This window comes from Anguilla anguilla, chromosome 1 (assembly GCF_013347855.1).
Source record: "Anguilla anguilla isolate fAngAng1 chromosome 1, fAngAng1.pri, whole genome shotgun sequence".
Lineage (NCBI taxonomy): Eukaryota > Metazoa > Chordata > Actinopteri > Anguilliformes > Anguillidae > Anguilla > Anguilla anguilla.
This window is the reverse complement of record NC_049201.1, coordinates 49,793,567-49,808,113: the sequence shown is the minus strand read 5'-3', so window position 1 is coordinate 49,808,113 and position 14,547 is coordinate 49,793,567. Positions and strand designations below refer to the sequence as shown.

Below are 14,547 nucleotides of genomic sequence, written 5' to 3'. Positions count from 1 at the left end.
TATGGGTTCTTCTTTCCTTAACTGTTTAGTATCTACTGGCATGACAGAACTACATTTCTGGATAGGCTTGGTAGTAAATGGGCAGAGGCTTCTTGAGCCCCAGAATTAGGAGGAGCAACTATGTCATATCAGCTGCTTGAACCAATCACAGTGTTTTTGGCAGGGAAGGGGGAGGGCTGATGGTTCAGGCAAGTCAGTGACTGACATCAAGGGGTTGCCCCAGCCCATTATTATAGAGTTCACAAAGTCTCCACTCTCCCATCACTAATGTTGTGTTCACATGGACCGCAGTCGATGGTAGACTGCAGAATGACACTTTTGGGACAGTGCAGGCAAATTCGGCAGGGAGGCACGACAGCAAATAAAATATGTGTTGCTATGGTGATGTTGCTAGGTGATAGGCCTATAATAGATAAAATTGTAATACTGATCTGCAAAAGTGGAGCTCATTACCTCGATAGCTATCACAGCTCTTGCTGGTTAGTGGTATATGAACACAGCTATGTAGTGCAAGACAATGTCGACAAAATAGGTTTAGTAAGCTTTGTTAATGTAGTTAATTAGATAAGAGCTGGTTTGAAAAAAGTAATGAAAGCCTAGTACTAAGTGCTGAAATTTACCCATGGACTGTTTGGTAGCTAACCTGCTCAGTCTGAGTTTGATCAATTGGTTAGCTGCCAGAAAACCAAAACTAGAAATTGATTGGCTGCCATATGGCTGCTTCTTCACAATGGCACGGTAACTCATTATTGAGCGATCATAAATCTCTGGCTGCTGTTGTACCAATAAAATTTATGGTCCACCATGTTGTGGTGGTGTGTTGTGTTGCACCACATCCAGCTTGGAAATCCATTGAGTATAACGGTAAAAAGTTCAATCGTTACCATCGACGGCATTCTTTGCCACCCTAACCAGATTTTACCGACGCGCTCTCAGTTGCTATAATGACATCCGGTTTACCGTTCCAGTGACCGCGTGCGCTTCTGTCTCCGTCCCTGCAGCTGAAGAACCTGAGCTTCGAGGAGCTGCAGATGCGGCTTAGCGCCCTGGACCCCATGATGGAGCGCGAGATCGAGGAGCTGAGGCAGCGCTACACCGCCAAGCGGCAGCCCATCCTGGACGCCATGGACGCCAAGAAGCGGCGGCAGCAGAACTTCTGAGGTGGGGGGAGGGGCTCTTTTCCCACCCCCGGGACTGCAGGCTGCCAGGGGCCCGGTCACAGGAAGAGGAGGGGCCTCTCTATGAGACCACTCCCACCGACGCTGAGCATGTCAGCATACTCGCCAGCTGAACCTGCCCCGCCCACCAAAAGCAGAGGTGCCCGTTGATCCATTCTCTTGGACCCTCCCCCTCCCTCCCCCCCTCCCCCTCCCTCCCCTTCCATTCCAGATTACATTCACAACATTCCGCCTTCCTGGAGGGCGTAACCCCACTACCTGGCCCCAGGTTATGTAAGCAGTAGCAACGGGCCACATCCATCCTCAATGGTGAGCTTGTTTTCACAACAGGTTCCTCTCCTTTCTCCCCTCCCTCAGAAGACTGCCTCCCAGACCACTCCCGCTAAAGCAGCTGAACTTTGGGGGCATTTCTTACGTCTGGCATAATTTATCTGACACTGATAGGCCCAGGCATCCAACATGGGGCATGGCTAGAGCACAATGTATAGAGTGTTGGCCAAATTTTTAAAAAACTTCTTCCTTTCCACCCCTACCCTGGCCACACCCACTCGAACAGTCCACCCCGGGACTTTCCTTACACCCTCCTCTGTATTGTCTGCTGTCTGTCCGAATTTGGAGAAAGTGAAAAGTAACTTAAAAATACTTGGTTATAATGATGCTAATATACTTAAATATTATTTAAAAGAGGAATATAGAGTATGAAGGGTTTTTGGGGATCATTTGCCCCGGCTGTTCATCTTCCTATTGTTATTATTTTATATAATTTCATCCTGCGTAATCCTCACTGACTTTTATTAGGTGTGCAAGTGTAGGGCTCCAGAATGTTTGAAACCAAAGAAACTTAGAGAGGGACTCCTGTTGTTATAGCAGTGATAGAAGAATCTGGGTGCCTTAAAAAGGTTTAAAGTCCAGGTGATGTTGGCTTTATACTCACAATGTTTAAAGGGATAGAACCCTTGTGTGTAGGAAACTACTAGGATGTGTGGAATGTTACATTTTTAGGTCTGAGGGGTATAATTTAATTTTTGACTCATCAGTACGCTATGGGGACCAAGCGGAACATGAAAAACAGCAACCAAGGATGTTTCAAACGCTATTCCGGAAATTCCATAGATGGTTGTTTATATGAGTTTATAAATAAACATTTACATTTGCATAAAGGCATGTCTTCTGTAGTGTGTTTGGCATTAAAGATCATTTTTATTTGTTTTTTCCTCGTGTCTGGGGGTCTGTTGATGGCCAGCTCAACGTTTTCGTAAAACTGTCTCCTCTCCAACTTTTCGGTCAGCCATCGCTTTATAATTTTCTCACATTTTTATTCCCTTGATTTCATTTGAAGTCATTCCAGCACAGTAGGCCGCTGTATATAAAGTATGTTTCCACAAAGGGAGCATAATTGGTTTGTGGTATGGCAGACTCAGATCTACAGCAAAATAAATCTGCAGTTTGGCAGAAAATGCAGTTTTTCCACATTTCACTGTATTTTGGCTGAAAAAATACTTTAGAACCACTTTTAACTTAACAGCTCATTTCTGTAAGCCTCTTTAGACAGCATTTTTCCATGTTATAAACACAGCTTGTTTTCTTACTAGGCTAACCATTAATTACACCTTTCTGACTTGTATACATTCCTAATCGGTAGTCTCTGCAATCAAACTTCAGTGTTTTGTGTTATAAATAATATATATTATAATGTGTAATAGTAATACTTCTGGCCAAATCTGGGCTGTGGTAAACGTCATATATGATAATTTATGCTTACCGTGAGGGTATGTATTTTTCTGCATTTTTGAATAAATAGGGAGAATGTACATACGGTAGCTGAAATGACCTGGGCAGCCCTTACAGGGCAGTGAGAACTTAAAGTAGGCTGGTCTCTCAAGGCTGAATCTGAGCCAGCAAACTGAGACAAACATGCAAGGCTCCCACTGAACTCACCCACAGAAAAAATACAAAACATCCCTGAGCAATAGTGCACTGTGACATTCATCCTGCTTTGGAGGTGTCATGCTCGAAGGGCTGCTGTGTTATAGATGACATTTACTTCCATTTTAATTGGCAGTAGAGGATTGTTAAATGAAACATTAAAATAGGATGGAGACACTGCTCATGAATTTTGTTTAATTTGTTTTGTTGTAAACGTATTGAAATGTTATATGGGGGCAAACATGCTTATAATGATTGTAGTATTTATGACTATATCAAATCTTGCATGTATCCACATAATTAGGATTGGTCCCATCACTGAATCATGAGTTGCACATAAAAATCTCACTGACTTGCACATGTCTGGGGTTGTATGGAGGATCCATTTAAATGCCCTGAAGCATCTGTACCTCGTCGCGTAAATCACATTCAATTTCTGCTCCACTCTTCCCTTAAAATAACCTTAAATTTAAGTTTATCACGGAAATCAACTTTAGGTTTTCCATACTAAGTAGTTTCCTTTAAATATGTAATTCTACCTTAATATTTTACTTACATTTTAGCTTGCACTTTTGCATACTTTTACATTTACAAATGCCTTATTAAACTGCAACTTAATTACAAAAATATGTTTTACTAAATATAAGTGTTAGTTCACTATCTGGAGTTCACAGTCACTGGCATCGGGGCATTTGGGTTTATAGTCTAAAACAAGAAAATGTATTTCAAGTAACTCCAAAAAGCAGTTTGTACAGTGCATTTATGTTTCTGTTGACTTTACAAGATTCATTTTTTGGTGCTTATTTACAATTGTAAAAATAAATATCAGTTTTAGATTGTGCTGCTAGTTCTTTCCTTCTCCGGGTACTTGTGCCATTGGAAGCCATCCAACTAAAAATAAGATAAATATCTTAAATATTAAATTATTTAATATACAACCTCTGGCGGCATAACATCATTGGACAAGTTTCTCTGCAGTTAATTGGAGTGTATTTTCCCACTTTAGACCACCAAATGCCTCAATATCTGCCACTGCCAGCCGATCGTCAGAAATGTCTGTAGGGAACCTAAAATATCAAAAACCGACTGGCTGAAAAAACGCATACTAAAATTGAAATGATATTTTAAAAACTCAGGAAGTGAAACATCACTGTAAAATTAGTATAAAGCAATGGGACTGCTATTCTGAGTGAAAATATTAAGTGGGTCACTGAACAGTGAAATTGTAATTTATACTATTACCAAATAGTCATTTGAGCAAATAATGGAAACGTTTTTGTCTCGTTCTGTAGAAACATAAACTAAACCCTCCCTGAATGAATTGCAGAACTCATGAAAAACATCCTGTAAAAAAACATTTAAAAGACTGGCAGCAGTGGTGCTGGTGAAAAACCATTTGTCAACGGGAAGAAAATGTATAAATCCTGTTATTTTATGGGATGGCCATTTTCACAAACAATTTCCAAACAATTTGCCGTTTTTTTTGTTTTTTTTGTTTTTTTTTTACAATGCAGGTGTTGTGTTTGAAAGCTGTTTTGAGCTCGTGTCAGTGATGTCGCATTTTTCTTTTTTAAACATCTGGATGAAGAGGAGAAAACCCTGGCAGGCTGGCTTTCCCTGAATGCCATCTCCCACTGGTGCAGTACCACCACATACACAGTTGTGTTTTGGTCAGATTTTGAAGGCCCTACTTGATCTAGTCAGATCCTACCTGCTCCACATTAACTACAGATGCTGTCGTCTTTAGGTCAAAGGTCATGTATTGCCAATTGCAGTGATTGATCTTGCTTTTGGCTGTGACGATCGTCCTAATTCATCAAACACTGAAGTCATGGCCGGTGCTGACATATGTGGAGAAGATGGTGTAATAGGTGGTGGGTGTCTGGTAATGAGAATTCATAGGCATCAAATGATACGACTTCCCACATTTTGGGATAGCCATGGAATAGCATCGCACTACGGTCGATCAGAGTAACCTAGTGCAGGACACACTGTCTTATCTGAAATGCTTCCAATCTAAAAACGACAAAGCTGCTCTTTTGAGACACTTGTCACACACTGTCCTTTTCATAAATCCAGTTGAAGAGCAGTTTGTGTCAAATAGTGCCTATCAGCTTTCTCTTTTAACATTGTTGTTCGCCAATTTTGCGGTCTACCCGATCTTTAAATGCAGTATTCTTTTCCATAATTGATAGGCAGTGCTCAGCAGTGACAGTCCAGTCACCTCGGGAAAGGAAATGTCAGGCTAAATGAATAAGCCCCACTAGCACTGAAGGACAGAATCCTGCTCAATGAAATGCTTTAAAAGGCTATGGATAAAAGCTGGGTCATTTCTAACACATTATGCTTAATGTCGTCTTATGTTGTCCTCACTTTGTTTTCGTGTGGCTATGAGTAGGTTAATTAACAACCTTTGTGTGCGTTTTATATACAGTTTCACCATTTTCAGTAGATGCATACAGACTCCTCCCCTCCTCAGACACTTATCTGTCTCCTGTTGAGCATCATGTATGGTTGCTGAAAAGGTAATGTACATGCAGATGCGAGAGTTCAGTATCGTTATGCTTGCCACAGAACAATGGGCATTGTTGTTAAACAGATTTGAAATCTACATTTTTTGTTCAGCATATTAGCTGTGGGCTCATTTGAAGCTTGATTTTGGAATATCCAGAGGTGTACTGTTTCAGTTTGTGAACATTTTCCACAGGTGTGCAGTTTCCGAGTTCTTTTCTGAGGTATACGTTCCTACAAAACACATTTAAAATATTTGCCGTATTGAAAACCCACACCTTGTATTTCCACATTGCCTCCCTGTGGCGTTCACATAAATTGAACCAGTTAATGAATGCTTTTATTTACTTTGACAGTGTGTATTCCTACATTGAAACGTGTTCCACCTGTAACTGGCAGGCCATGGTGCAGTGTGTAGTACTGTCCCCTCACGGCAAGAAGGTCCTGGGTTCGAATCCATAGGTATGAGTGTGTGAGTGAATGGTGAGTGAATGGTGTGTAAGCCCTCTGACGGATTGGCAGCCTGTCCAGGGCTTATTCCTGCCTCTCGCCCAATGCACGCTGGGATATGCTCCAGCATCCCCACGCAACCCTGCCCAGGATAGGCGGGTATAGATAATGGATGGATGCACTGGCAGGCCACAAAATCACATGGGCATGAAATCAGAAGGAGAGCTGTGGGTATATGAAAGCCTGGATCAAATTAACAGAAAATGGTTGATTAGTCTATAGGTTTACTGAAATTTGAAATCCTCAACCAGGTTGTTCAACTGGAAGCCCTTATGTGAGGCCAGATTAGTTATTCAGGGTTATACAGTTCCAGCAAGCATCATTCTGCAACCAGCAAACCCCACCCAAAATCATACCGACCGGTTTTCTCATGTTTGACTGAATAAACCACCATGAAAATGTTCATAACCATGGCAAACGTCTGTTTTGCCAACTAATATGCTCATTAAACATGATATTATCACCGCCCCATGAAAATCCTTGTTTTTATCATTTTTCATGGTAATCTAAAGAACAATCACATCAGATATTACCCATTAAAACGTTTATTTTGAAGACTAGACGTGGTCACATGAATGTACGCCAAGAACACATCTCTTATACCATTTTTTATTTCTTATTTTATCAGTCTACATAAAAATAATAAAAATACAATATATAAAACCTGTAGGATGTTCTAAATTAATTTACAATTGAACTTTAACTGAACGAGTTCAGTTAAAATTCAATATTTGTGGACTTTTTAGTTCAGCCTAACTGAAATAAAAAGAAAAGTGTGAGTGTTTTATGTCCATGCAGCTCAAAACTTTTTTTAACATCACATTTGTTTTTGCTATGAGTCACATTCAACTATTACACTTTCGAATAATTTCTAACCTTTTTATTTTAAACCTAATAGGCCTATGTGTTGCTCACTCAACAATGTGTAGTAGTTTGTGGAGTACACTGTTTGTATCTTAGCCTATATTTCAAACATCAGATTGACATTATAGACAAATGTTGGTGTGTCCAAATATATATTTCCGGCATGAAATTATCCACGTAATAGCTGATGCCACAACATAACAACCACACGTAGGCTACACTCAACTATTTGATCCATTAACAATTTTATATTATCTGTTTGACCTATATAGTAGCCTAATGTCTATTTTATAGTAATAACCTACCTTTCCCTTGCCTTTGTGTTTTGATTTAGACAAAAAAGGTCAAGGATTCACGACCGAATAGTTTGCATCTGTTGTCAGTACACATATAGGCTATTTTGCTGGCAGTAATTGTCGTCATATTGACAATGAGTGGAAGGTCACTGGCACACATTTTCTCACTAAATGTGTAAGCGAACACTTACGGAAGAAGCAACAAGAGATACACCATAGCCAAAGCTAACTTGTGAAGGTTGGTGGCTCCCGATCCAACAACACACGAAGTTTCATGCAGGGTTCAAACAGCATACTGAATGAAGGAACACTGTTTTTTTTTTATTTGGTCGCAGATTTTCATAATTCATTTAGTCAAAATGATGTGAATCCATAACCCCGTTCTATAACCTATTTTGTACAGCTCAGGTGCTCTAATTTATAGATTCGTTTAGACTCTGTTCACTGGGAGAGCTCCGGCTCATATTAGACAAGCTTGCCATCAGAGATTTCACCTTGTGTGCGTAATAGTTCCGTAAATTAACAGATGGAACCTCTTTAATGCCTTCGTCAAAATCGCAGCTTCTCATTGCAATCTCCAACTGTTTCTGTCTTTTGTAAAACAAGGAGAATTTGTTGAAAATGAGCGTGATAGGAAGCACAACCACCAGAATGCCAGCAAGGATGCACGCCGATGCAGTTAGTTTCCCAGCTATAGACCCAGGCACCACGTCCCCATAGCCAACAGTGGTCATGCTGACTGTGGCCCACCACCAGCACGCGGGGATGGTAGTCAGTGCTTCGTTTTCCTCTTTCTCTATGGTGTAGGCCATCACGGAGAAGAACGACACACCCACAGCCAGATAAAGTAGCAAAAGGCCCACCTCTTTATAGCTGTTCTTTAGCGTTGCTCCGAGGGAACGGAGTCCAGTGGAGTGGCGCGCTAGTTTCAGGATGCGGAAGATTCTCATTAGCCTCAGTACTTGCGCCACGCGCCCAAGGTTGGCCAGTGCTGGGCTGCTCTCCGCCACTAGGTTTATGATGAGTGTCAAGTAGAACGGCAAGATTGACACTAGGTCAATGAGATTCAGAGGATGTTCGAAGAAGTGGATGAGATCTGGAGCGACTAAGAACCTCGCAATCAGCTCGAACGTGAACCACCCAATTCCGAAGTGCTCCACAGTTTCAAAGCGAGGATCCTCGTGCGGCTGCCCCTCGCTGTCATACAACGTAAACTCGACCATGCTGTTCATGCACATGGTGGCAATAGAACCCAGAACAACAAGGATGGAAAGCACACTGATTATCCGACTGGCAATGGAATACCCAGGGTTATCAAGCATCAGCCAGATCCGTCGTCTCACACTTCCCAGTGGCTGCTTGTCGAACTTTGTCGCGTCATTATAAAACTCTAAAAGCTCATCGAACGAGGAGGCAGTACTCCCCTCCTCGCTTTTATCGTCCCAGTCGTCTCGGCCGGGCTCCATTTTCCTGCAGTGATAAGCGTTGCTGCAACAGGAGTCAATGAAGAATTCGTTGATTCCCCAGTATTCTATCTCTTGGCTGAATGAGAAAATGCACAGTTCGGCCATGACGTGCAGTCTGCCGGTGTTATAAAAATTTAAGACGTAGGGAAACAGCGCCGGATTCCTGTCGAAGTAAAACTCTTTTTCATTGTCGTCGTAATCATCGCACAATTCTAGAATGGACTCCTTTGACTGACATCGTAGTAAACGAGCCAGTCTGGTTTCGGGAAACCGAGACAGCATGTCTGACAGAAGTCTTTTTTTGAAACCCCCGACGTTGATGCGTATTGCATTGTCTTCAAAATGAGCTCCGTTCAGCTCCTCTAGACTCTGTCCTGTCATGTCTGGAGTATGGTATTCGGAGTCGTAACAGGTAACAGGTCCTGTAGAAAGAAAGGCAGAAGCACTTTTGAAACTGACCGTTCACACCAGGAAAAGTATAAGCGCATTGTCATCACCAGAGAGGATTAATTGATATAAAATGCTTGATTTTCTTATGCATACAGTTAAAATCCGCCTGATTGTTTTTCTATTTTTACGTTGATTCGGCGAATTTGACTGTTCTGAAATTTCCTGTCCGCGAATTCCCATGTAATCTTTTAACAAATGGAATTCAGTCTCAGTTTAAACTGGACACACTTTGGGAAGTCCACGATTTCGCAGCAGGTAGCAACACTGACTTCGGGATATCGATCTATAATAACAAAGACAAAGTTCTTGTCGAAAAGAAATGCATGGCTTTTATTTAGCCATTTCTTTCTTCGCTCTATTCTATTTGGCTACATGTATGTTTAAATACATTCACGGACCATTAAAACAAGTTCAGGGGAAAACACCGACACTTACTGCATTAATCGTTTTCTTCACGGTCCTCGTTTTTGCATAGGATCCAGCTTGTCAACTCCATTGAGTCCCAGGTACACGGTGTGAAAGTTGTGGATACGTGGATGTGTCTTGCTATGACTCCAGTACGTGTTTGTGTGAAGATGATGCGCTACAATCCAGATAAAGGGGTTTCCCGGCAGCCAGTGCGATGCCTCTCTCCAAACAGAATATTTTTTCCTATTCTCTTCTGATTATTCCTCTTTTACGTCATCAAATGATGTTCGCCATCAAAAAAGAGACCAGGTTGAACAGCGCAACACACGCTTTATGCGAGGGGAGTTCCTTTCAGCTCCAAAAGGGTTTCAGCCTGTTTGTGCGCAGCAACACATACTACCTTCGAAATCATTTCAATGCCTTTCGGGTGCTGAAAAGACAGCTCAGAGACAGCCAAAAGTCAGTAATATGGTATACCGTCACAAGTAGGCTACGCAGCCGTTACGAGAGGTAAAGGGCCAAGTACAGATGACTATGCACTAAGGAAAATATTGCCAAATATGCTTTCTTCGAATTCCCACGAACAATAGGCTATATCAACATGTGTAATTTCGTAGAATTATTGTTATTACTTTATTTTTATTTTTATTAAACGAGACCAATAGACAAAGCCAGGCCTGTGATATTTATATGAAACATCATTGTTATTGGTGCATCAAAGGAGCTTTTACATTTTAGGGAATGTAGCCGCAAACGAGTTGCGCGCATATGGCAAAAATCATTAAATTGTCTTGATGTGGATGATGACTGTTAATGACACTGTAAGCCAAGTTTATTTTCTGCGAATATTGAGAAAGCCTTTATTTTCGTCCGATACTGTGACAAGACAAACACGACTCACTACTGGTCTTATTTCCTCCTATTCAATTACATACACCATTTGTAATGGCACAGGACGAGTCAACGAACTGTGGAGGGCAATATAAGTTACTGACAGGTAAAATTTATTGCGCATTTAAACGCTTAATAGGAAATGAAATCATCCAATCAAATGGCATTTATGTACTAGACGCGCATTTCCCACTAGAAGTAGCCTAATCATTATTGTAATATATTATCCGGAAAAGATTCAGAAAACAAACAGGCTCGTTCTGATGACTAATTATAATTCTGCTAAACTACAAACAATCGATCTTCAGAGAGTCGCATCTTTTGAATATTTTCTATTCCTTTGGGAACTTCCGTTATTATTTGCTTTGTTGTTCACGTCATATCTCTTTATATAATACACAAAATACACAATACAGTGTGGCGTTATCCTTTTCAAGACATTGTAAGATTACAATTAACATTCAGAAACGTCTATTGTTTTACACTGGTTTAATGCATGTTTAGATTAACTTTGTTTTGTCCAAACCATTTGGCCTATGCCACAGCAACACTAAAGTGGGTCATGCCTATATGGTCAGAGAAATGCCTCCACTGTCTGTGTGTTCAGTAGATGATATTAGAATGAATCAAAACCTGAGATTCAGATCCCCCTTTTTCTTTGAAATCTTGGACCCCTGATGCTGTCAACATATATGTTTATCCACACCAGAGCATGGAACCAAATGTAGTTCAATGTTTGAACTTCAAAAATTGTATCACCTACAATTCATAAGTCTCACATAAGACCCAATACATATTGATACCCCCCATTTGGAAGACCAGAAGGTCACATACTGCACCCTAGAGTTACCAGATTGGTGCTTAACCTTTTTGTTGTTCTTGGTTCAAAATGACAATTTTCTGAGTTAAACAGCAGTGAAAAAGCCCTAAATTAAAATTGTTCACCATGAAATTTGATTACTTTTCTTGGGGTGACCCTACCATTATAAAACGTTAAGCATTGCTCTTTTTATGTTATAAAACGGAGTACATCATCAGTATACAAAGATTATCTTATGAGTCTGTTTTAACCCTACATTTACAAACTCAAAAGTCATAATCAAAGTTAAGTGCCACACATCTATTTAAAAAAAAAAAAAAATTATTTGTGTTTTGCAGTAAAAACAAGTGGGCAGACTGAAGAAATATAGTCTCCCTGGACTGTGAAGTAGAAAAACAGTCTTTATTGATGAGTGACAGGTTGTTTCTATATGAGAAATATTGATTTAGGGTTTAAAATTCAATGAACAGACTTTACAACAGGGGGCCCGGTAAGATTTCTAACCCTGTGGACGCAGGGTACATGCATAATATGAAGACAACACAAGGATTAAGCGACAACCCGAAGCTCCCTGACTCTTCTTTTCACAGGTACTAAAGAGATCGTTCTCAGAGATGGGTTGACATTCATGTCATCCTCTCAGCCTCAAGGTTTCCCAGCTCTGAGGCAGAACATAAAGTAAACAACTTTAATATGCTTCAGACAGAATCACATCACACTGAGTCTCCTATGGCTTCACCTTGGCCACATCACACGTACACAGAGTGAAAACTCATGACGAGGTAAGGGCTTTTACAAACACAAGGCTTCTGAAGGAATTTCATTGTATCTTTGACAACAGGAAGGGAGAGTTTACACAAAAGCATGTGCAAGTAACAGTTCTTGAGGAACTGCATACATGCTCGATTAAGATTAAGAACGAGTTTGGTTTTGGGAAAGGCGGGATTGTTCGTATGCGTCTTCTGCTTTGATTGCTGGTGCTTAGATGTTCATCTCATGGCTCATGCTAACCCAAGTGTGTGTGAGGGAGTGCGACAGCAGCAGATGATAGAGCACAATCATCTCTGCTCAGTTCCTTCAGCCTAGATGTGTCACTCCCTTCAGCTGCTCTTAGAGAAGGGCCACAGGGAAATTTGCCTTCCATAATTTCTGGGTGGAGTCATTTCTTTCTGTGGTTCAGGACAGCTGTTCAGTTGGCTCTCAATATGTGAGGGAGGTTAAAAAATATATATATATTTTTTTTAATTTTAACTTTAAGTTCAACTTGGAGTGGGGAGGAGTGATCTGTATTCAAATGCCTCTGTCACTCCCAGATATTTGACAGGTTAAGTTTTTAATAGCTTTATGGGTAATTGTCAGCTGTGGAGATCAGGGTAATTCTTGAAATAAAATGATTTACATATGATTATGTGTCATCACTCCTATTCCATCCAAAGATGCAGTCGAGTGTTGACTGCTCGGTGATTGCATGCTTAGTTTATTTTAGACTGATTGCGCTCCATATTGTGGTGAGACATGTTAATCAATGTTTCTTTAAGATCGCACGTCTGTCTCTGGTTCAGAGCACAGCCATTTGCCTCCCTTCAAACTTCCCCAGAAACACAGCGAATAATGTTCCATAAACTGGGACAGGGTGGAATTTCAAAGTCTGTCTGCAGCTTTGATGGCAATCATCCGGTCTATTCTGGGAAGATCTCAGCGGCTCTCTCTCGAATGACAGAGTCATTGTGCTCAAGTCACTCAGTGAAGGGAGCAGAGCTCAGAGTGGTTCGGAGCTGCTTCTCCACACATGAATGGGGAACAATGGGCTGTTTGGATAATTAATGTGACAGCCAATTCCGAATGGAATATGCATTCCAAAACAAGCCTTTGTCATATTTCAAAAGAAAGAAAGTGTGACGGAGCAAACTGCTGTTTGGCGAACTCTGGTTGTGGGACCTCTGCATTAAGAATCTAGGGCATTTGAATACAACATTTTCTTGGCAAGATTTTCTGTGTTTCTGCCTCTAAAAAGGGCTTGGACCTGTAGCTTGGCACAGCATATTCAGCTGTGAAATCATGGAACGATTATAGTAGAAAACAAAGACGCATAACATTGGTGGACCAACTAACTATACTATACTAACTATAATGTGAGGAGCACCCTTAAACTATGACAAATTAATGGAGTGAGGATTCAATGGTGGTTCTTTGATGGCACAATACTGTAGCTTTTCACACAGTTGACCTGGCATAAGTGCCATACTACATTCAAAAGCTGCACGGTCCACTATGAGATATGTCTTTACTCATGAAATTTCCACAGTTTATCTTTGCTCCTTCAAGAGGCTCAAGATGTCTGGAAGGAGCAAAGAAGTGATGTCACTGTGTCCAGTGGGCCAGGTGCTGGGGGAAGTGGCTCTTTTGTCCTGCTCCACCATACTGCCCGCCCAAGGTGCAGACTCCAATGAGACTGCGTCTGCTGCATGTGTAGGAGTCTGATTGAAGACTACCGGGGCCTGCTCTCCATCCAATCTCTCTCTCTCTCTCTCTCTCTCTCACAGACTTAGTAATCAATCGCCAAAAGGTCAGCAATGTGCCAGCCACATCCGTAGCGCTGAAAATCAGCTGGTCATCCTGGCGTAGCGCATCACCAGCTCCGACGTAACCTGCGGCGTATCCTGGGAAAGAGCTAAACGCCGTGCAATTGGGCTGTTAACAGCTTGGCGGATGATTAATGTTGTCAATAAAAGGGAGCCATATGTTGTGCTCTGAGTGACTGCCAATAGCTGACATCATGCAGACCTCAAACAAAGAGCCAAGGTTTACGGAGAAGCAACGCAGAAGAGAGATTTACTCTGTAAGGGAAAAAAAGTGTTAATTCATGTTGCTTAAACATGTGTCTGTGAAATAAAACCAGGTCCTATCATTTCCCCCAGCTTCTTTGCTCACAGTCATAAATAAATATAACCAGTAGACCAGCTCTGGCTTGCCGAGGCAAGAAATATATTTGACAGCTACTATAAGCCTCAGAAATATTTTGGGCATTACACATGTGGGTAATAATGGCACCAATTACATTTGATGGTTGTGTCTAAAACAGCTATCCCTGGGCCAAGCAAATTGCATTGCACAGAGCTGTACAATTAAATAGGAGAAAAGAGCATTGGTTTTTATACAATAAGGAACTTCATTCACAAGCTCAATTTGAATATTAGAGCAAAGGCTGTTATGGCTTTGCCCGCAGG

General features: G+C 41.2%; 2 protein-coding genes across 2 annotated transcripts in view; one reads left to right on the top strand and one right to left on the bottom strand.

Annotated features, from left to right (window-relative positions):
• The window catches only part of LOC118230831 (serine/threonine-protein kinase 3), a 77,981-nt gene extending 75,643 nt beyond the window's left edge, over positions 1 to 2,338 (top strand). Inside the window, exon 11 of the mRNA XM_035424217.1 lies at positions 1,002 to 2,338. Within this exon, the coding sequence (XP_035280108.1) occupies positions 1,002 to 1,160 (159 nt within the window). The 3' untranslated portion in view covers positions 1,161 to 2,338. The remainder of the gene's footprint in view (positions 1 to 1,001) is intronic.
• A 4,314-nt stretch (positions 2,339 to 6,652) lies between these two features.
• Positions 6,653 to 10,044, bottom strand: LOC118223374 (potassium voltage-gated channel subfamily S member 2-like). Its single transcript, XM_035409807.1, has 2 exons — positions 9,637 to 10,044; positions 6,653 to 9,173 (listed from the first exon to the last, which is right to left on the bottom strand). Exon 2 carries the CDS (start codon positions 9,130 to 9,132, stop codon positions 7,699 to 7,701), a length of 1,434 nt encoding a protein of 477 aa, XP_035265698.1. The 5' UTR covers positions 9,133 to 9,173; positions 9,637 to 10,044; the 3' UTR covers positions 6,653 to 7,698.
• Between the last annotated feature and the right edge of the window lie 4,503 nt (positions 10,045 to 14,547).